Source organism: Lynx canadensis, chromosome B3, assembly GCF_007474595.2.
Source record: "Lynx canadensis isolate LIC74 chromosome B3, mLynCan4.pri.v2, whole genome shotgun sequence".
NCBI classification, from domain to species: domain Eukaryota; kingdom Metazoa; phylum Chordata; class Mammalia; order Carnivora; family Felidae; genus Lynx; species Lynx canadensis.
The window spans coordinates 118,738,557-118,760,857 of record NC_044308.2 but is presented as its reverse complement, the minus strand read 5'-3'; the positions used below and the strand labels follow the sequence as shown (position 1 = coordinate 118,760,857).

General features: G+C 37.1%; 1 protein-coding gene across 1 annotated transcript in view; it reads right to left on the bottom strand.

Moving 5' to 3' along the window:
- The window catches only part of DNAL1 (dynein axonemal light chain 1), a 44,581-nt gene that overhangs the window by 5,039 nt on the left and 17,241 nt on the right, over positions 1-22,301 (bottom strand). Inside the window, exons 4-7 of the mRNA XM_030319526.1 lie at positions 21,074-21,129; positions 9,690-9,745; positions 1,494-1,620; positions 358-498 (exon numbers count right to left, since the gene is read on the bottom strand). Of these exons, the coding sequence (XP_030175386.1) occupies positions 358-498; positions 1,494-1,620; positions 9,690-9,745; positions 21,074-21,129 (380 nt within the window). The remainder of the gene's footprint in view (positions 1-357; positions 499-1,493; positions 1,621-9,689; positions 9,746-21,073; positions 21,130-22,301) is intronic.

Here is a 22,301-nt window from a genome sequence, read left to right as displayed (position 1 = left end):
GTGGGGGGAGGGTATAGAGAGAAAATGACAATTTTGATGCAGCTGTGAAAAAGCAACTGCTTACCATTTATGTCTAATTATTCTGCAAAATAATACCCTTGTGACTTGGGAAAAGCCTGGCTTTCTTAAAAGTTTTTGGTCTAGAGATGATCTTACACCAGTCTAAGTATCCCAGGAGTTTTTCATCTCACCCTGGCCCAAACTCAGACTATAAAATTTCCTATGGAATGAAATGGCTTTGGAGATGAGAGACAACCTATCTTTTTTTTCAGTTGTGCTCCTTTTCATAATTCCATGTCACAAATTCAATTCTTATGCTTAGAAATCATTGCCCCAAGCTGGCTCAGGGTCACTCACCATCCAGCTTTTTCAGTTTGGGAACTCTCTTAGTTGCTTCTTCAATCCAGTTCCCCTCCGCAGAATGTTTCTCTTCCAAGGGATTGCCTACAAACACCAGGTCTTCCAGGCACGGCAGTTCGGCCAGCTTCACAAATTCAGCTATAAGTACAAAGAATACATTTCATATGAAAATGGCAAGTTTTCCTGTTATGATTTTTGGGATTGAGGGGTTGAACTCCAGTACCAGTAGCCCTCAGTTTGTGACTATTCAGAACAATTTATTTAAGATTTTGAAAGAAGTAATAAGGCAAGCTATCCCATATGAAGTCCTTCTCTGAAGACAATATGGAAAGGGAGGGAAAAAGAAGACATACTTCCTCAACCTTTATGCTAGGCTACAGGTAGGATAACAAAAGGAAATGAGGTTCAGAATCACAAAGAACAAACTCTCCAGTGATAGGGCTTCTCTATGCTGTACAGTATGGGTTAAGCCAAACTGCTGTTGTCTCTGCCCATTCCCTCATCTGTGAATTTTTTTTTTTTTAATTAAATAGACTTCACACCCAACATGGGGCTTGAACTCATGAGCCTGAGATCAAGGATCACATGCTCTACGGACTGAACCAGCCAGACACACCTAATCTTTGAATTCCTAATGAATTCACACCTCTAGTGAAGAACTCATTACAAAGTTCTATAGTTATTAGCTTATAAACTACTCTTTTCCACTAAGTTGTGAATTCCTTGAAAACAGAGACAGTATCTTATTCAATTATGTATGTTAAGAGCCTGGCATAGTTCATAACACTTAATAGGACTTTAGTAAATGCTGAATGAATAATATATTATAAAAAAGCAAAGTAATATAAATGGCAAATACACCTTCCACGCAAGATTATTAAATTAAACCTGATTCAGCCTTTGGACAATAATTTAAATTTTTTTCATGATGAATAATAAGACCAGGATCTATTCAGTTATAATCATTCTAAGTAAATATTTAAATGTAAATTTCAAGCATTTAGCATAAATATAGGAACTCCTATAGCTATTTCCCTGTGTGCTTAGAAAGAAATGTCCCCATTTTGCATCTCATTCTGTTTATTTTCTACAACAGGAGGTAGAAGGTTAACAAAGAGCCAGCTTCGGCTTACCCCAGTCTTTCACCAGGTTATTAGACATGTAGAGAATCTTTAATTTCTTCATTACATGGATCCCTTTCAACTTCTCAATAAAATTGTAGGAGATCCACAGTTCTTCTAATGTGTCCCCTACTGCTTCCTGAAAAAGAAAGCAATTTGGTTTATAAGCTTATTTTTAAACTTTTCGTTCTGTCCCCTTTCCTTATAAAAACAATGGCCTTCGAGAGAACCGAAACCCACCTGTTTACGGGCAGGAGAGCTGCAGGTTGTGTGGGAGTTTTTTCTCATAAAGAAAGGCAAATAGAACATTTTCTGCCTCTCTTCAAACTGATCTGAACTAAAATAGCTACTGAAATTACCAAAAGGGGAAACAATAGCACTATTTTATCACTTTTATTGAATGGCATAGATTTCAAATTATGTCTCTATACATTATATGGTTTGATCCTTATAACATTAAAGATAGGTAAAGCAGGTAATTTGATTTCTATTGTAGAGAGATTAAAGGCATTTTCTAAGATCACAATGCTATCAAGTAATAGAGCTAAGTCTAAATTTCAGGGGTTTTGTTTCAATATTTATTATGGAAACTTTCAAACATAACAAGTTGAAAGAGTATTACAATGACTATCTATATATGTTCTACCTAGATTCTACCATTAACATTTTACTATCCTTTTCCTATCACATATTTGTCCATCTATCCATCTGCTATCTATCAAGTCCTCTTATTTTTTTGATGTATAAAACTCAGTTTAAAACTCATAGTCTTGAGGTACCTGGGTGGCTTAGTCAGTTAAGCACCTGACTCTTAATTTTGGCTCAGGTCATGATCTCAGGGTTCATGAAACTGAGCCCCAAAGTCGGGCTGACAGTGACAGCATGGAGACTACTTGGGATTTCTCTCTCCGCTCTATCTGCCCCTCCTCCACTCCCGCTTGCATTAGCAAGCTCACTCTCTCAGAAATAAACATGAAAAAAAAAAAACACCCATAGTTTTTCCATTACAGTATAAAGATTGTATCATATTGGCTCTTAAATGCTGGATATGATCAATGGTGGTACAAAGATTCTTCCTTCTTTTGTAGACATAAGACATAATGAAATGATTATTTCTTTTTTTAAAAAACAAAAGAATGCTAGGCAGGATCAATTAGATGCTCAATCCCCTCTTAGTCTAAAGAATTTACCTATATCCACATGGTAACATCTAGAATGTGGGGCCTAGGTCTATGTGCTGGTAACTGTCCTTTCAAAGACCATAGAGAGAATAAGTGTACCGGGACAAAGAACCTTAATACATTTTCCATACTGGTGGAACCAGGGGAAGCTGAGAAGGGAGTGGCCTGAATTAGTCTGTGTGTCATTCCAACTCCCACAATTCATCATAGTTTCAACTTTCTGAATAAAAGAAACAATTTCAAAGTAAAAAAAAAAAAAAAAAACAACCTTTTATATCAGTCCATTCTAGCACTCATATATCAGAACTTAGTGATTTTATCAAACCCTCTCATCTACTATTCTGATATCTTCTCCCAAAGGATCTAATTAATATGTCCTATATAGCTTTCAGAAGAGGGGAATCAGGCATCAGATAATTTAAACTTTATTACATACATTTTAACTCACTGCATCCCCATCCATTTCATGTGTCAAATTTAGAAAGTGTGAGGTAGCAGGGAAAAAACTGATTAAACATGGATTAGAAGATTTAGACTCAATTCTGGGTCTGCCGCTTAGTGTTGTTTTACATGTATATATGGGGCTCTTGGTCAATTTCACATAACCAATTTCACCAATTCTCCAAATAGCCAATTTGCTGAATTTACTCTTTCACTGATTTACTGAAAAACTGTTTAACTACTTACAAATTATAGCAATTTGTTTTAGATAGGATAGGATAAGATAAAACAGGACAGAAATTCCTTTAGATAGGATAACTTTTGAAGATGTCTGTGATGTTTTATTCATTCATCTGAGTACTAATTTAGTTTTAGTTTCATTTTTAGCCATTTGGATGTAGCTGTTTTGCCACTGCCAAATTGCAGTGCATTTGGGGACTTTCTTCACTTGGCAATATGACTTTGTGGAATGAGAATTTCTTATGTATACTAACTTACAAATGTACACATTTTGGATGTCCAGAGCATAGTTCTTTCAATACATTTCAATCTCTTCCACGGTCTTTTGTACTTCCCTAAATGTAAGGATTCCCTAACCACTTTAATTAGATTACTATTTTTATGTGTTCTAATCACTTGAGAAGTGATTAGTGTCTAAAATATGAGGGGCACCTGGGTGGCTCAGTTGGTTAAGTGTCCAATTTCGGCTGAGGGCATAATCTCACAGTTCGTGAGTTCAAGTCCCACTCGGGCTCTGCACTGACAGTGCAGAGCCTGCTTGGGATTCTCTCTCTCTCTCTCTCTCTCTCTCTCTCTCTCTCTCTGCTCTTCTCCCACTTGCATGCTCTCTCTCTCTCTCTCTCTCAAAATAAATAAATAAACTAAAAAAAAAGTGAAACTGATTCTACCAAGATGGACCTACAAATCCAAAGCTGGGATGAAACAGCTGCAGTAAAATTAACACTAAATAAAACCTTAAAGAAAAAATTTACAGGTGTTGAAACCATTCCAAGCAACACAATTTTTTATATATTTCTAAGAAGGTAATAAAGATAAGATTTTGGTGAAGCAATATGGTGACTATCAATCAATAAAACCTGGCTAAGTTTGTGTAAATCAGTTCAGTGAAATCTGTCACTCAATAAATAATAAATTGGCCCTTTGGAGAACTGAACATTGAGTAAACAGACATTTAGCAAACTGGTCTGCTTCTGCATATGAACAAATCACTCCTCCTCCTAGTTTTTTACTCTGTAAAAGGAGGAGGTTGGCATATTGAGATACCATCTCACACTCATTAGGATGGCTACTATCACGCAAACAAAAAATAACAAGTGTTGGCAAGGATATGAAAAAATTGGAACCCTTGTGCATTAGTGGTGAGGATGGGATGTAAAATGGTATAGCTGCTACAGAAAATTGGTGGTTCCTTCAAAAATTAAAAATATATGATCTAGCAATCCCACTTCTGGGCATATACCCAAAAGGATTGGAAGCAGAGTTTTGAAGAGAGATTTGAACACCCATGTTCACAGCAGCATTATTTACAATTGCCAAAAGGTGGAAACAACCAAAGTGATCACTGATGGAGGAAGAGATAAACAAGATATGGTATATACATTCAATAGAATATCATTCATCCTGAAAAAAGAAAGACATTCTGATAAATATTACAACATGAATGAACCTTGAGGACGTTATGCTAAGTGAAATAAGTCAGTCACATGAAGACAAATACCATATGATTCCATTTTCATGAGGTACTTATGGTAATCACATTCAGAGAGACAAAAGGTAGAATGGTGGTGCTAGAGCTGAGGGGATGGGACAAAGGAGTTATTGTTCAATGGGTACAGAGGTGCAGTTTTACCAGCTGAAGAGAGTTGTGGAGATGGACAGCAGTGATGGTTGTACAATGATACAATATACTTAATACCATGGAACTGTACTTAAAAATGGTTACCATGGTAAATTTTATGTTATGTGTATTTTACCACAATAAAAAATAAAGGAACAAAAATGAGAAGGCTAGACAAGAAGTTCTCTAAGATCCCTTTCAGCTATTAAAGTTTATGATTCTTTGAGGTCAACAAACCATTATGAATATTGAAAACAAAAAAAATAAAAAAGTGTCTGTTCTGTAAATAATATTACATTGGAGGTTATAGGAGTGGGAAAGGTTTAAGGGAGTGCTGTAAAACCTCCATTTTGGACCACATAAAATGATGATTATTGTTATTGTTTGCCTTTTGTATAAAGTAATGAATTCAGATATCATAATGTTGCTGGAAGTCTTTAGGAAGATCTGATTCACAAACAGTTAAGAAATGTTTGTAGGCAGTTGATTATAAGCATACAAAAACAAATAGATTTTATATTATAAACAGGAAGTCATTAGAGAGAAATTATTTCATTCATCATAGCAACAAAAACTATAAATTACTTAGGAATACATTTTTATAAGAAGTGTACAGGCCTTACAGGAATTGAAACTATAAAATTCTACTTAAAGTTTAGACATAAAAAATCTGAATAAATCTGCCTGTAAGGGAAGCCTCATTATTATAAAGACCTCAATTTTCTCCAATCAATCTATAAATTCAGTGGAATTATAAGACTTCCAGTCCTATTTACTTTGCTTTTTTTTTTCACTTAACAACATACCTTGCAAATTATTCCATCCAGCATGTATAGGTAAGTCCTACCTCATTTTTCCTCTTGATATATTTTATTTATTTATTTATATTTATTTATTTAGCTATTCTACAATTGATATACCCCAAGATTGTTGACGTTTTTTATACAAGCTTTGTTGCAATGAACATACTTGGTCCAACATCTTTGTTCATGTATGTGAGGATGAAAAAGTCCTAGATATAGAATAGTTGGGACAAAGTAAATATACATTGAAGACTGTGATAGCTATTGACAAACTTCTGGTCTCAGCAACAATATTTAAAAGTGCCTGTTCACTATACTTGGGCACTTTAGATAACTACCTGAGCCCGAGTATCTTTATTCTGAACTGAGGATTTTTTTAAATCTTTGAATGAGGACATTATCTACTGGTGAATTTCAAATGAAACAATGCATGTAAAGAGTCTGTTACATAGCTAATAAATGTTAACAACAGCAATAATAGTAATAATAGTCTCAACAATGGATAATTATTAGGAATATTGATAGCGCCTAGAATGCAATAAGAAAAAATAAAGCCAATAGAAAAATGAGTAATAACTATGTTTGGTCAATTACCAAAAGAGGAAACGTATAACAAATATATAGGAGGACATTCAAGATCACAACTAACTGAAGAAAACAGATTAAAACAACACAATACTCCATTTTTGCCTATCATATTGGCAAATATTAAAAATATGGATTGGGGCACCTGGGTGGCTCAGTTGGTTAAGTGTCTGACTTTGGCTCGGGTCATGATCTCGCAGTTTGTGAGTTCGAGCCCTGCGTCAGGCTCTGTGCTGACAGCTCGAAGCCTGGAGCCTGCTTGGGATTCTGTGCCTCCGTCTCTCTCTCTCTCTCTCTGTCCCTCCCCCACTCACACGCTGATTCTCTCCCTCTCTCAAAAATAAATACACACTAAAAAAATCAAAACATATATGGATTAAAGGGGCACCTGAGTGACTTAGTCAGTTGAGCATCCAACTCTTGATTTCAGCTCAGGTCATGATCCTAGGGTTGTGGGATCCAGACCCACGGTGGGCTCTGCGCTGAGCATGGAGCCTACTTGGGATTCTCTCTCTCTTTCTCTCTTTGTCTCCCACTCCCCATCTCCCCCACTCTCTCTCTCTCCCCAAAAAAGAAATGTAAAAATATGGATTAAAAAATATGGATAAATGGGTATTGAGGGTGGAGGGAATAATCCTCATCCATATACCATAGATGGAAGTAGAAAGTAGAATTAGCATTGTGAGAGCAATTTGAGGCACCCATCAAAAATTTAAATGCACGCAAATATCCTCACCATTTCTATTTTTAGCAATCTAGCCTCTATCAACATTCAAATAACTATTGAAGGTTATATGTGTGAAGATGTTCATTGCAACATGATTTGTAACAGCAAAAAAAGAGAGAGAAGCACACCTTCCGCAAGAAAATAATCTAAATGCTCAGCAGTATAGGAATAGTTAAATACATTGTTATATAAAAAAGAATGCATTAAATTTGCATGTTTTGACATGGAAGGATATTTATGATATGCTACTGAATGAAAAAGCAGAAAAAATATGGCTGTATATTATCAGTACAAACATATATAACATATATATACATATATACACATGCACATAGATATCTATAGGTAAAAAGAGGAAAGACTTTCAGTGTATTGCATATATTTATGAATTGCTTGACTTGTTTTTTATAATTAACATATATTACGCTTAGAATTAATAGTTTTTGTAATTAGTAATATATTGAGTCACTCAGTATATTATTTACAGAGTGCCTATTACATATATCAAGCACTAATGTATATGCTCATGAACAAAACTAAGGTACTCATTAGGATTTGTGTGTGTGTATTTGTGTGTGTGTGTGTGTGTGTGTGTCTGTGTGTGCATGCGTGTGACATGACAGAAAGAGACAAAGACAGAAAACAAGTAAATGAGAATTTCAGATAGTAATAAGAAAGTTGAAAAAAATTATAAGTGGCAAGAGTTTTTGCCCAGAGGGCTACTTTAGATATATGGCAGCTGGAACACTGTTGTGGAAGTGACATCTAAGCTGAAGTGTGAAGGTTAAGAAGGAGTCAGTAACATAGAAGTCCAAGGTAATAGAGTTTTTAAGGCAAAAGAAATGGGAAGTAGAAAGGTCCTTCAGGTGGGAACAGACTTGGCATGCTCAAGGAGGAGAAAGACCAGTGGCTAGAGATTACCAACTAGGAAGAAGAGTAACATGGAATGACATCTGAAAGGAAGGCAGAGGCCAGATCATACACACAAATGGGCTTGCAATGTATCCCGTCAGTTTTCCTAAGTAGTTTAAAATAGACCCTTTTCCTTCAATTTTACATTCCATGTTTCAGGCAGCTGAACACTGCCTCCTATTTGGCTATTACAGCTGCCTCTGTAATGAGGGGGTGGCTATTTCAGCCGGTGTGGTTTGGGAGGTTACTGTTGAGAAGCACTGCAGTTTCAACCCCACTGGTTCTTGGGAAGCACAAGCTAGGCTTACTGGGGGTGGGGCTGGGAGTGGGGAGAAGGCCAGAGTCATAAAAACATTGGGAATGTTTACAAAATTAGTTAACAATATACACTTTTTAAAAAATTATTATCTGTTTGGGAACAAATACAAGAAAAAGACATTAGCTTTGTCATTCCCAAAACTGCCTAATTTTACAATATTGTTTCATCTCAACTTCTCTGCAAGGAAATTCAAATGGCCAAAAAATTCCCTGTCAAAAACTTAAAAAATTTTTAAATGCCCAAGTTTGATAAGGGGAAATGGGAACCCTCATACATTACTGGTAGGAATATAAACTGTTAAAACTTTCCAAAGGGTAACTTGGTAATATGCCACAAAAGCCTTAAAAGAAATTCATACCTTTTGACCCAGCAATTCCATTTCAAGGAATTTATCCAAGGAATTATTCATAGATGTGTGCAATAATATAGCTAAAAGGAGATTCATAATAGCATTGATTATAATAACTCCAAACTGGAAATAAATAATGAGTAATAAGTAACTGATTTAAAAAATTATGGTATATCAGTAAAACAGAATATTATGCTATCATAAAAAAAGGGGTATGGTTGAAAATTATTTTAAAAACTTAAGTTACATCCTCTGATCAAAAACCTCCAGTGGCTTTGTAAGCCATTTGGAAAAAAAAAATCTAAAATCTTATCATTACCTGTAAGACCCAATGTAGCCTCGTTCCTGGCTCCCTTTCCAAGCTTACTGAGGGCAATTCCCTACCCTCATTCAACTCTTCTGCTCTAATTCAAGCATATGGAGCAGCTTCAGTTTCAGGACATTTGTACTTGTCCCACTTCAGTCCGGAGTACCTGTCCCTTGGTCAGCCCTATAGCTTTTTTCCTCATTTCCTGTCAATCTATGTTCTCGTATATGCCTTGCTTTTCTTCATTGCATTTATCACCACCTGTATTATACAATGTATTGCATATGCATTATACAAATATTTTCTAGACTGTCTACCTCTACTGTAATGGAAGTTCTAGGAGAGCAAGGACTTCATTACATATTCTTCTGTATCCCTAATGCCTAGAACAGTGCCTGGCTTAAAGTAGGCATTCAGGAAATATATTTGAATGATTTTGTTAAATGAATGAATGACATGAAAAAAATGATTTTTACATATTAAGTAAAAAAAGAGAACAAAACAATATGTATAGTATGATTTCATTTTCTACATACCCATCAAAGAATAGAAAAAAGACAAGAAAGATATCAATCAAAATGTTAACAATATTTACACTGTCAGTGGCTTATAGGTACTTTTTATAGTTGCTTTTTGATTTTGCAAAGCTTCTGCAATGAACAAATATTACTTGTATATTAAGGGGAAAAGTGCATGCTTTTTTTAAAGAAATAAATAACAACCTACCAGTCCATTTAAGTTCTTTATGTTGTTTCTTCCTAAAGACAATATTCTCAAGTTTTCTGTAGTAGAAAAAAAAAACAATTTTTGTTTATGAGAATCATATTACAACTGTTGTAAATCTAGTAAAATAAAGTGTTAATAACTTTTATATAATAAATATACTGATCTAATGAGTTAGAAAGGCTGTATTAATAAAGTGGTGATCAAGTAGGAAATAACATTGACCTGTAATCTAAGGTAAACACTATAATTTCACATCATGACAATATTAAATTTACAAATGGTTAGCTATTTGGAACACATGGTTTTAAATTGCTGGCAAGTGGGGCGCCTGGGTGGTACAGTCGGTTGAGCATCTGACTTCGGCTCAGGTCATGATCTCTCGATTGGTGAATTCGAACCCTGCATCGGGCTCTGTGCTGACAGCTCAGAGCCTGGAGCCTGCTTCAGATTCTGTGTCTTCCTCTCTCTCTGCCCCTCCCCTGCTCACACTCTGTCTCTTTCTCTCAAAAATAAATAAACATTAAAAAAATTAACATAAACAAACAAACAAACAAATAAATAAATAGCTGGCTAGTATAAATATTATAGGGATAAAATAAGACTAAAGAATATTTTAACTTCATCTTTTTTTAAGTTTATTTATTTATTTTTGAGAGAGAGAGAGAGCACAAGTGGGGGAAGAACAGAGAGAGAGAGGGAGAGAGAATCCCAAGCAGGTTCCACGCTGTCAGCTTAGAGCCTGATGCAGAGCTCAAACTCATGAACTGTGAAATCATGACCTGAGCCAAAATCAAGAGTCTGACTCAACTGACTGAATCACCTAGGTGCCCCAAGAAGCTCTGAACTTAAAATTTTTGAAGCATATGTATATTTCAAATCTACTGTAGTATGAAGACTCATGCTAGAAAATAGGAACATATTTATGCATAGCACACCTCACTCCAAAAAGGATTAAAAGTGAAATCAGGGGTGCCTGGGTGGCTCAGTTGGTTAAGCAACTGTTCACGAGTTCAAGCCCTGCATTGGGCTTTAGGCTGCCAGTACACAGCCTGCTTCAGATTCTCTGTCCTCCTCTCTCCCTGCCCCTCCCCTGCTCACATGTGTTCTCTCTCTCTCAAAAAATAATTTTTTTTTAAAGTGAAATAAAATGAATTAGTATTTTAAAATCTTTTGCTTGCAATCTTTTAAAAAATTAGGTTGTGATTTGGTTTAAAAATGCTTATTTGTATTTTTTAAAAGGTTGGTTCTATTTATGTATCTATAAGCTATTTCTGGAAGAAAAAAAGAAAGTAGAAACAGTGGTTGCTTTAGGGAACTGAGAGTCTATGGTCAGAGGAAAATTTATTTTCCACTGTACCCTTTTTTGAACTGTTTGCATAAAACCATGTGCATGTATTATTTTTGAAAATTAAAAAAAAAGATTCTAGCAAAGCACAGGAAACCTCATTTCTGTTCTAAAAAAACTGCTGATTACTTATTTATAAGTTATACATTTAGTTTTCACAACTTAACCTTCTATAACTATGTTATCCAATACGGTAGTTACTACCCATGTGTGGCTATTTAATTTAAATTAATTAAAATTAAATACAATTTAAAGTTCAGTTTCTCAATCAAACTAGCCACATTTCAGGAGCTTAATAGCTGTATGTGGCTGGTGGCAACTCTATTGGGACAGTGCAGACAGCTCTATTGGACTGTACTGTTCTATGACATCCAAAATTCAATGGTTAAGAACAAAAATTCAATTAACTGAGTTCCAATCCCAACTCTCTAAGGAAGCAACCAAACTTCTTTGAATCACAGTTTCATTATACGTAAAATGAGGAAATATAATATCTGACTTGTAAGAATATCAAGATTAAATGAGATTAATTGTCTAAAATATTCAACATAATGCTTAATCCATGTACGTACACAATAAATGTGTGTGTGTGTGTGTGTGTGTGTGTGTGTGAGAGAGAGAGATCAGACATATATGGCTATATAAACTTTGTTTTAATTTATTTAATTTAATTATTTTATTTTTTTAATGTTTACTTATTTTTAGAGAGAGTGCGCGCATGTGGGCAAGCAGGGGTGGGGCAGGGATAGAGGAAAGGGGCAGAGATAGAGGGAGAGAGAGAATCCCAAGCAGGCTCTGGGCTGTCAGCACAGAGCCCAACACAGGGCTCAAACCCACAAACCGCAAGACCATGACCTGAACCGAAATCAAGAGTTGGGACGCTCAACTGACTGAGCTACCCAGGCACCCCTAATGAATGATTTCAAATTCTGTTATGAGAAACACTTAACTTTCAGGACAAAGTATTTTACGAGTGATCTAATTCATGCAAAATGTTTTAACTGTTGAAACAAGTCCCCTGGTTATGGACTGAATTGTGTCCCCCGACTCCAAAATTCATATGTTGTAGTCCTAACACTCAGTTCCTTAGAATGTGACTGTATTTAGGGGCACCTGGGTGGCTCAGTCGGTTGAGCGTCCGACTTCGGCTCAGGTCACAATCTCATGGTCTGTGAGTTCGAGCCCCACGTCGGGCTCTGTGCTGACAGCTCAGAGCCTGGAGCCTGCTTCGGATTCTATGTCTCCCTCTCTCTCTTCCCCTCCCCTGCTCATGCTCTGTCTCTCTCTGTCTCAAAAATAAAAAAACATTAAAAAAAAATTTTTTTTAAAAGAATGTGACTGTATTTAAAGATAGGGAATTTAAAGAGTGAATTAAAGTAAATGTGATCATTTTAGGTAAAATTCAATGACTGGTACCCTGGGGCACCTGAATGGCTCAGCCAGTTAAGCATCCAACTCAATTTCGGCTCAGATCATGATCTCACGGTTGGTGGGTTTGCTTGGGATTCCCTCTCTCCTTCTCTCTCTACCCCTACCTCATTCTCTCTCTCTCTCTCTCTCTCTCAAAATAAATAAATAAATAAACTTTAAAAAAAAAGTGCAATATGACTCCTGCCCGTATAAGAATTATAGGAACAGATTAGGACACAGAAGACAGAAACAGAGAAAAGACCATTAAAGACCAAAGGAGGGACACTTGGATGGCTCAGTTGGTTAAGTGTCTGACTTCAGCTCAGGTCATGATCTCACTGCTTGAGTTCGAGCCCCCCATCGGGCTCTGTGCTGACAGCTCAGAGCCTGGAGCCTGCTTCCAATTCTGTGTCTCCCTCTCTCTCTACCCCTCTCCCACTCACGCTCTGTCTCTTTCTCTCAAAAATAAATAAATGTTAAAAAAAATTATAAAGAGGGGAGCCTGGGTGGCTCATTCAGTTAAGTGTCCGACTTCGGCTCTGGTCATGATCTCACAGTTTGTGAGTTCGAGCCCCACTTTGGGCTCTGTGCTGACAGCTCAGAGCCTGGAGCCTGCTTTGGATTCTGTCTCCTTCTCTCTCTGCCCCTCCCCACTTGTGCTTTGTCTCTCAAAAATAAATAAATGTGAAAAAAAATTTTTTAACTATAAAAAAAAATTAGAAAGAAAAATCAAAAGACCAGAGGAAAACATGGCCATCCACAAGCCAAGGAGAGAGGAACTCAACCCTCCAAAACCTTGATCTTGGACTTCTCACCTCTACAGCTGTAAGAAAATAAATTTCTGTTGCTTAAGCCATCTAGTCTGTGGAATTTGTTATGACAGCCCTAGCAAATTCATACACCCCATATAACAATATATGTGTAAAAATTAAATATTTAAGAAAATCATATAATCAATTATTCTTTAAAGCTTCTTGATATGGAAAGATTGCCATTTTATTTTGTCTATTCCATGCAGATTGAAAAGCTTATTCAAACAGTTATTCATTCAACACATAACTATTGAGCATCTACAATACACCAGGAACAGCTATAATCACTTGCAGTGATTAAAATATACTATATGATAATACAATAGTGAATAATATAGATAAAAATTCCTGCTGTCATTGAGCTAACAATTTGCCAGATAATAAACTAAATAAGATACTGGGGCACCTATGTGGCTCATTCGGTTAAGTGTCCCAAGTCTTGATTTCAGCTCAGGTCATGATCTCACGGTTTGTGAGTTCAAGCTCTGCATTGGGCTCTGCGCTGACAGCGTGGGTCCTGCTTGGGATATTCTCTCTCTCTCTCTCTCTCTCTCTCTCTCTCTCTCTCTCCCTCTCTCTGTCCCTTCCTGACTCTCTATCTTCTCTGAAAATAAATTTTAAAAACTTAAAAAAGAAAGAAAGAAAGATAATAGGTCTTGCATAGGATGTGTGAGAAAGGAGTTAAGAAATTACCAGGGAGTTTGTCCTAAGCAACAGGAAGAATGGAGTTGTTGCTATCTGAGAAAGACACATAGGAAGTTGGTTTAGCTGGGGCTGGGGAAGGATATCAGTACTCAGTTTTGGAAATGTTAAGTGTGTGATGTCTAGTAGACATCCAATGGAAATACCAGGCAACCGACTGTGCAAATCCGGAGTTCAGAGGAGATGCCTGGGTTAGGGATACAAATGTGGGAACCATCAGCATATAGATGATAAAGCCATGGCCTAGATGAGATAATCCAGGGAATAGGTGAAGACAGAACAGAGAAGAGATCCAAGAACTGAGGCCTAGAGCACTCTAATACCTAAAAGTGGGAGACACGAGACTGGGAAGGAGCAGCCAGAAAGACAGGAAGATCAGGAGGGCACAGTGTCCTAGAAGCCAAACATTGAAATTACCTCGAAGAGGAACTAAATCATTCATGTCAAAATATGCTGCTAGGTCAACTAAGATGAAGACTGAGAAACAACCTCAGAAACTGAATATAACAAATATAAAATATATGTAGCTCTTCCAAAGATAGTATCTAAGTTAATATATAAAACTCTTTTTTTTTAAACACCTTTTAAAAAAAATACACACGAAAATGGTGATGGAAAGCTAAAAAGATCTTATTGATTACTGTATAGGGACATAAATTATGATATCAAAGTTAATAAATTAAATGTTCTGACATAACACAACGATATATTTTTCAGAAGTAGAAGGTGGTACAGAAGTAGAGCACCACTAGAAGGAAAACACTGTTTTTTTCTTCATACAAGAAGGGTCCTGGTGAAAATCAAAACAGTGTTCGAAAGTTCTGTGTTTATTTAGTAAACTGAAGGAGAAAAGTATAAGTTTTTACCAAAGATACAAGGCAACAACGGGGCGCCTGGGTGGCGCAGTCGGTTAAGCGTCCGACTTCAGCCAGGTCACGATCTCGCGGTCCGCGAGTTCGAGCCCCGCGTCGGGCTCTGGGCTGATGGCTCAGAGCCTGGAGCCTGCTTCCGATTCTGTGTCTCCCTCTCTCTCTGCCCCTCCCCCGTTCATGCTCTGTCTCTCTCTGTCTCAAAAATAAATAAAACGTTAAAAAAAAAAAAAAAAGATACAAGGCAACAAAATTTATGTTCTAATATTTGATATGAGATTATTAATATTCATATTGTACAACCTTTTAGTCACAGTTTTCTTTTTTTTTTTTTTTAACGTTTATTTATTTTTGGGACAGAGAGAGACAGCGCATGAACGGGGGAGGGGCAGAGAGAGAGGGAGACACAGAATCAGAAACAGGCTCCAGGCTCTGAGCCATCAGCCCAGAGCCCGACGCGGGGCTCGAACTCACGGACCGCGAGATCGTGACCTGGCTGAAGTCGGACGCTTAACCGACTGCGCCACCCAGGCGCCCCTAGTCACAGTTTTCAACATAGTCCAGGTATGCAGTTTTCTAGCCACAGTTTTGCTACAATAAACATAAGTTGCCATTAGGGTTATTCTGCCTTATAAACCCCCTGTTAAATAGGAATCCCTTTTTATTCCAGATCCTGTCATCACAGTTTAACAAGTGAGACTATAGTGCTCATGAAAGGGAAGGGGTGAGAGACAGGCTACAGTCATATATTCAATCCTTCATAGGGATCAGCAAGCAGTGTCTTTTTGCTTTATAGTCACAGATGATGTGTATTCCCCAGTGACCGGCTATAGACTATGGAAGTACTATTTGTTGTAAGCACAACTAAAATGAGGTGAATCAAGTATAGCAAATGTATGGTACAAATGCTTATACTGTCTCAATCCATGTCTACATCAGACATCAATAACTGATCAAGCTATTCTTTCTACTGAATTTTTGGTACTCTTATTAATTAATTAAATTTTTCTGAGAGTCACTACCAATTGACCAAAGTTAGATTATAAGTTAAAGTCTATTGCCAGCCCTGTACAGAGGTTATCTATTTTCACTATTGTCAGAGTCATGTTTTTAATGAAAAGAAAAGCATGTTATCTGTATTGATAAATAATACATCATCAGGGTGCTTGGGTGGCTCAGTTGGTTAGGCATCCGACACTTGATTTCAGTTTATTTGAGAGAGAGAGAGAAAGAGAGCAGGAGAGGAGCAGAGAGAGAAGGAGAGAAAGAGAGAATCCTAAGCAGGCTCTTCACTGCCGGCGAGGAGCCCTCTGCAGGGCTAGAACCCACAAACCATGAGATCATGACCTGACCTGAAACCAAGAATTGGACGCTTAACTGACTAAGCCACCTGGTGCCCCCCAACTCTTGATTTCAGCTCAGGTCATATCTCAGTGTTTGTGAGACAGAGGCCCGCGTCAGGCATGCTGTCAGCATGGAGCCTGCTTGGGATTCTCTCTCTCTCTCTCTCTCTCTCTCTCTGAAAATAAATAAACTTTAAAAAAATATCATCAATTTAATCTCATTAAAGCAAGTTATTTCAATTATAGACAAAGTGTCTGTATAATTGTTGAATAACACAGGAGTTAGGAATGCCAACCCCAGGCAGTTGAAAATCTGAGTATAAATTTTTCCTCTCCCAAAACTTAACGACTAACAGCCTGCTATTGAGCAGAAGCCTTGGTCAATAGTCCATTAATGCACATTTTGTATGTTATATGTATTATATATTATATTCTTACAATAAACCTAGAGAAAAGAAAATATTAAGAAAATCATGAAAGAGGGGCGCCTGGGTGGCTCAGTTGGTTAAGCATCCGACTTCAGCTCAGGTCATGATCTCACAGTCTGTGAGTTCAGCCCCACACTGGGCTCTGTGCTGACAGCTCAGAGCCTGGAGCCTGTTTCAGATTCTGTGACTCCCTCTTTCTCTCTCCTCCCCCACTCATGCTCTGTCTCTCTCTTCTCAAAAATAAAAAAAAAAAAAAAGTTTAAAAAAAAGAAAATCACAAAAGAAAGAAAATACATTCAAGAATGAAAGGAAAATAAATTTACAGTGCTGTAAAAAAAAAATCAGCATGTAAATAGACCCACACAGTTCAAACCCATGTTGTTCAAGGGTTAATGGTAAAGTGAAACATCTCAAATTGTTTAATGAGTCAGTGAAAAACAAATATACTGAGTCATCTTATGCACAGCTCTAATAGTAAATGCTTCTTCTCCAGGACTACATAAATACTGAATGCCAACTTTGGGTAAGGTCCTGGGAGGAGGATGGAGATTTGGAAGATAAGATAGTAAGATGTGATGTTTACACTCAAGGAGCTCATTATCTGAAGAGACAGAACATATTCCTCCCTAACCATAATAATGGCTAATATTTCTTGAACATTTATATGTACCAGGCACTATTCAAAACACTTTATATATACTAACTCATTTAATCTTCACAATAACTATATGAAGTGGGTATTTATTATTATAATCCAAGACAGTTATTAATATTCCTAAAGAAAGAGTAATAATGGAGGTGCCTGGGTGGCACTATGAGCACAGAGCCCACACGGAATTCTCTCCCTTTCTCTCTGCCCCTCCTCTGTGCTTTTTCTTGGTCTCTCAAAAATAAATAAATAAACATTAAAAAAAGAGAAAGAATAATTATGACAATCACTAGAGAAGTCTTTAGAGGGAGAAATGACATTTAAACTTGACATTCTTAATCTTAATTTTGTTTTTTGCAGGATTTTCATGTTGAGGAAGGGGCTATTCTCAAAGGAAAAAAGCATTGCATTAACAAATGCACAAAGTCATAAAAAAGAATGATGTATTCAGGTGTGAATAGGGTGGCACAGATTTTAGATGACTTTGAATGCAACATTAAGGCATTTGGTCTTTACTAGGCAAAGGGAAACCATTAAAGGTCTCTGATCTGGAGGAATGATAATGAAAATAATATAAAAAAAACATTTTTTTTAACATTTTATTTTTTGAGAGACAGAGAGAGACAGAGTTTAAGCAGGGGAGGGGCAGAGAGAAAGAGAGGGAGACACAGAATCCAAAGCAGGCTCCAGGATCTGAGCTGTCAGCACAGAGCCCCATGCAGGGCTTGAACCCACGGACATGAGTCAGATGCTCAACCAACTGAGTCACCCAGGCGCCCCAAGAATAATATTTTTAGAAAGAAAACCCTGCTATCAATGTTGAATGTCAACTGGGCAAAAGGAGACAAAAAGATCAATTAGGAGGCTATCACAAAAGTCATAAGGCAGTGTTTTTCTCTTTTCTTTTCTTTTCTTTCTTTCTTTCTTTCTTTCTTTTTCTTTCTTTCTTTCTTTCTTTGTTTCTTTCTTTCTTTCAAGAAAGAGAGCACATAAGCAGGGGAGAGGGGCAGAGGGAAAGAGAGACAGAATCTTAAGCAGGCTCCATGCCCAGCATGGAGCCCAACTTGGGGCTGGATCTCACAACCCTGAGATCATGACCTGATCCAAAGTCAAGAGTCAGATGCTTAGGGGCGCCTGGGTGGCTCAGGTGGTTAGGTGTCCAACTTCGGCTCTCGTGGTTCACGGGTTCGAGTCCTACATCAGGCTCTCTGCTGTCGGCACAGAGCCTGCTTTGGATCCTCTGTTGCCCTTTCTCTCTGCCCCTCCTCCACTTGCACTCTCTCTCTCTCTCTCAAAAATAAACATCAAAAAAAAAAAAAAAAGAGTCGGATGCTTAACCAACTGAACCACCCAGGCACCCCATGGCAGTGTTTCTCAAACTATGGGTGATATGAAATCAGCTTAATGGGTTGTGACAAGCATTTTTAAAAAATGAAATCTTTAAAAAACTTATACTGGAGGGTGCCTGGGGGGCTCAGTTGGTTGAGCATCCGACTTCTCATGGCTCTTGGGTTTGAACCCCGTGTTGGGCTCTGTGCTAACAGCTCAGAGCCTGAAGCCCGCTTTGGATTCTGTGTCTCCCTATCTCTCTCTGCCTCTTCATCACTCATGCTCTCTCTCTCCTTCAAAAATAAATAAACATTAAAAATAATTTAAAAACTTACACTGGAACCTATGCTATAAGGGTAAATATTGTTTTACAAATTCCACTTCACATGTGTATGTATGTATTTGATATGTATATTCATATGAATATATGTACTGAGTCATGAATTCAAATGTATTCCTTACTATGGAAAAGTGGTAAAAAAAAATGTTTGATGGGGCGCCTGGGTGGCGCAGTCGGTTAAGCGTCCGACTTCAGCCAGGTCACGATCTCGCGGTCCGTGAGTTCGAGCCCCGCGTCAGGCTCTGGGCTGATGGCTCGGAGCCTGGAGCCTGTTTCCGATTCTGTGTCTCCCTCTCTCTCTGCCCCTCCCCCGTTCATGCTCTGTCTCTCTCTGTCCCAAAAATAAATAAAAAAACGTTGAAAAAAAAAATTAAAAAAAAAATGTTTGAAAATACAAGGGGGAGATGATGTGGGTCTTAAATAAAACCATAGCTTCTGGAAATGGAAAAGCAACAAATTATTTAAGAACTCTCTCAAAGAGTAAACAGGACTCAGTGATGAACTCAGATGTCTTAAGGGAAGTAAAGGAGGAGCATGGTAGGTTAAATAATTCCCCACCAAAAGATACCTAGATCCTAATCCCCAGAACCTGTGAATGTTACCTTATGGGGGGGGGGGGCGGGGAGTACTTTGTAGATGTTATCAAGTTAGGAATCTTAGGGAGAATAGCCTTGATTATCCAGGTGTTCCCTAAATGTAATCACACATCTCTTCTTAAGAAGGAGGCAGAGAGTGGTGCCTGGGTGGCTCAGTCAGTTGAGCATCCATCTTTGGCTCAGGTCATGATCTTGCAGTTCATGAGTTTCTGCCCCACATTGGGCTTGCTGCTCTCAGTGCATAGCCTGATTTGGATCTTTTGCACCACTCCCCTGACCCTCCCCTGCTCATGCTCTCTCTCAAAAATAAATTTAAAAATATTAATAATAAAAAAAGAAGGAGGCAGAGAAATAAATATGTGACACAGATGAAAGAGGAGAAGTCAACATGACCACAGAGGCAGAGATTAGAGTGATGTCCTCACAAGCCAAGGAACGTGGCAGCCATCAGAATCTAAAAGAAACAAGGAACAGATTCTCCCCTAAAGCCTTCAGGCAGTGTGGCTTGGTCAAAACCTTGATTTTGGCCCACTAAAACCAATTTCAGACTTCTGGCCTCCAGAACTGTTTTTGTTCTTGCTGTTGTTTTTCAGAATTATTGTTTTAAACCACCAAGTTTCACCAAACATAGGAAATTAGCAGGAGTCAGAAGCCTTGGCAACTGGGATGGTGGCAACATCATTAACACAGATAAGGAACACAAGAAAAATGATGGTGAGGAATTAAAATTTGAATATAACAAGTATTGGGGCACCTGAGAGGCTAAGTCAGTTAAGACTTCGACTTTTTTTCTTTTGTTTATTTTTGAGAGAGAGACAGAGAATGAGCAGGGGAGGGACAGAGAGAGAGAGAGAGAGGGAGACACAGAATCTGAAGCAGGCTCCAGGCTCAGAGTTGTCAGCACAGAGCCTGACGTGGGACACAAATTCACAAACCATGAGATCATGACCTGAGCCGAAGTCAGACACTTAATCAACTAAGCTGCCCAGGCGCCCCAAGCCTCTTACTCTTGGTCCGACTCAGCTCAGGTCATGATCTCACAGTTCGTGGGTTCAAGCCCCATGTCTGGCTCTCTGCTAATGGTACAGGACCTGCGTGGGATTCTCTCTCTCTCTTCTTCTCTCTCTGCCCCTTACTCACTCTCTCTCCAAAATAAATAAATAAACTTAAAAATAAATAAATAAAAAGTTCCAGAATACCACCTGGAATTCTTAAAAATAAAGTAAGAAAGAAAGAAAGAAAGAAAGAAAGAAAGAAAGAAAGAAAGAAAGAAAGAAAGACAAATTTGAACAAAATACATATAATAAAAAAATCTCATTTTTCTATTTAATTCTAACTCTATAAAAGCTTTAAAACATCTTTAAAATGTTTAGGTCTTTTGTTCTCTTGAATTTTCTTTGGATAACCAAATTTAAGACACATGGTTTATATATTTTCTCTGTCATCTGACAATTACTGTGGTTAAAACAGGTGCTAGCTTCTGGGATTACATAGTGTCTCTAGAATGTTTATTCCAATAATGAGAAAACCCAAGAGCCATCTGTTACTGTGGATCACTTACTTAAGCCATTGAGGTTGGCAATTTTTTCAATGCAGTTTGTAGACAGTGAAAGCTTCCTTGAAAAGAACAAAGGAAAACTTGAATTAATATGAAACAATTTTAAATGATGTATCAGAAAAATAAATAAATGGTTTATCAGAAATTATTCCTCAAGTGCCCATAGAAGATAATATTTAAGTCATATTTTCTTTTTATACTAAATCTTTTTCCCCCTCAGACATGGCATGTATTCTTTCATTTTGAAATCCTCATCCTTTTTTTCTGATCACAAAGTTAATACATATTCATTGCAGAAAATTTAAAAAAACTTTTTGAAGGTAATTTAGTATTATTTATTAATTTTTTAAAATGCATGTGTTCTTTGACCTAGTAATTCATTTCTAAGAATAAATCCTACTGAAATACTAATACATTGCCAAAAGATATATAAGCTAGATTATTTATTGTATTATTGTAATAGCAAAAAATAGGGAAAAATCTCTAAACATCTAGCAACTGAGGGATAGATAATGAAAAACTATACTGTCACTAAAACAAATGAAATTAGGCTCCAGATACCAGCTTGGGAAGACATCTATGATATGTGGTCAAGTTAAAAAACCATCTAGCAGAACAAAACATTTTATGTGATCCCTTTTGATAAAAAGCAGAACTATATTACATGCATGTGCGAAGATATTTATCTGCTCATGTGTTAAATCATTCAGAAATGTATACTGAAGAAGTCATAATGTAATGCTAACCATTCCACAGATATCCCCAGAGATAACTACTTTTAATGGTTTGTATACATTTGTCTAGGTTTTTGCTACTCATAATTTAACTATATAAAAATTTTAAAGGGAGCATAACTACACATTCTTAGTCTTTCTTTCTTGACCAAAGTTTTAATATTTCAGTACATTTCATGCAAAAAATGTAATAAAAGCTAATTTTATTGAACACAATGCGTGCCCAGTATTCGTCTAAGTACTTGTTACATAAACTGGTTTTGTTTGTTTTAACCATCACAACAATCCTGTGAAATAAGTATTATTATTATTATCTGCATTTTACAAGTGAGGAAACTGAGGTACAAAGATGTTAAGCAATTTGCCTAATATTACACAGCCATAAAGGGGTAGAGCCAAATTTAAAACTCTCCAAAAAATGACTCTAGAACATGTGATCTTATCCTTTATGATTTGACTTGAAAAAGAATTACTCATTTTTTTACAAAAGCAATTAC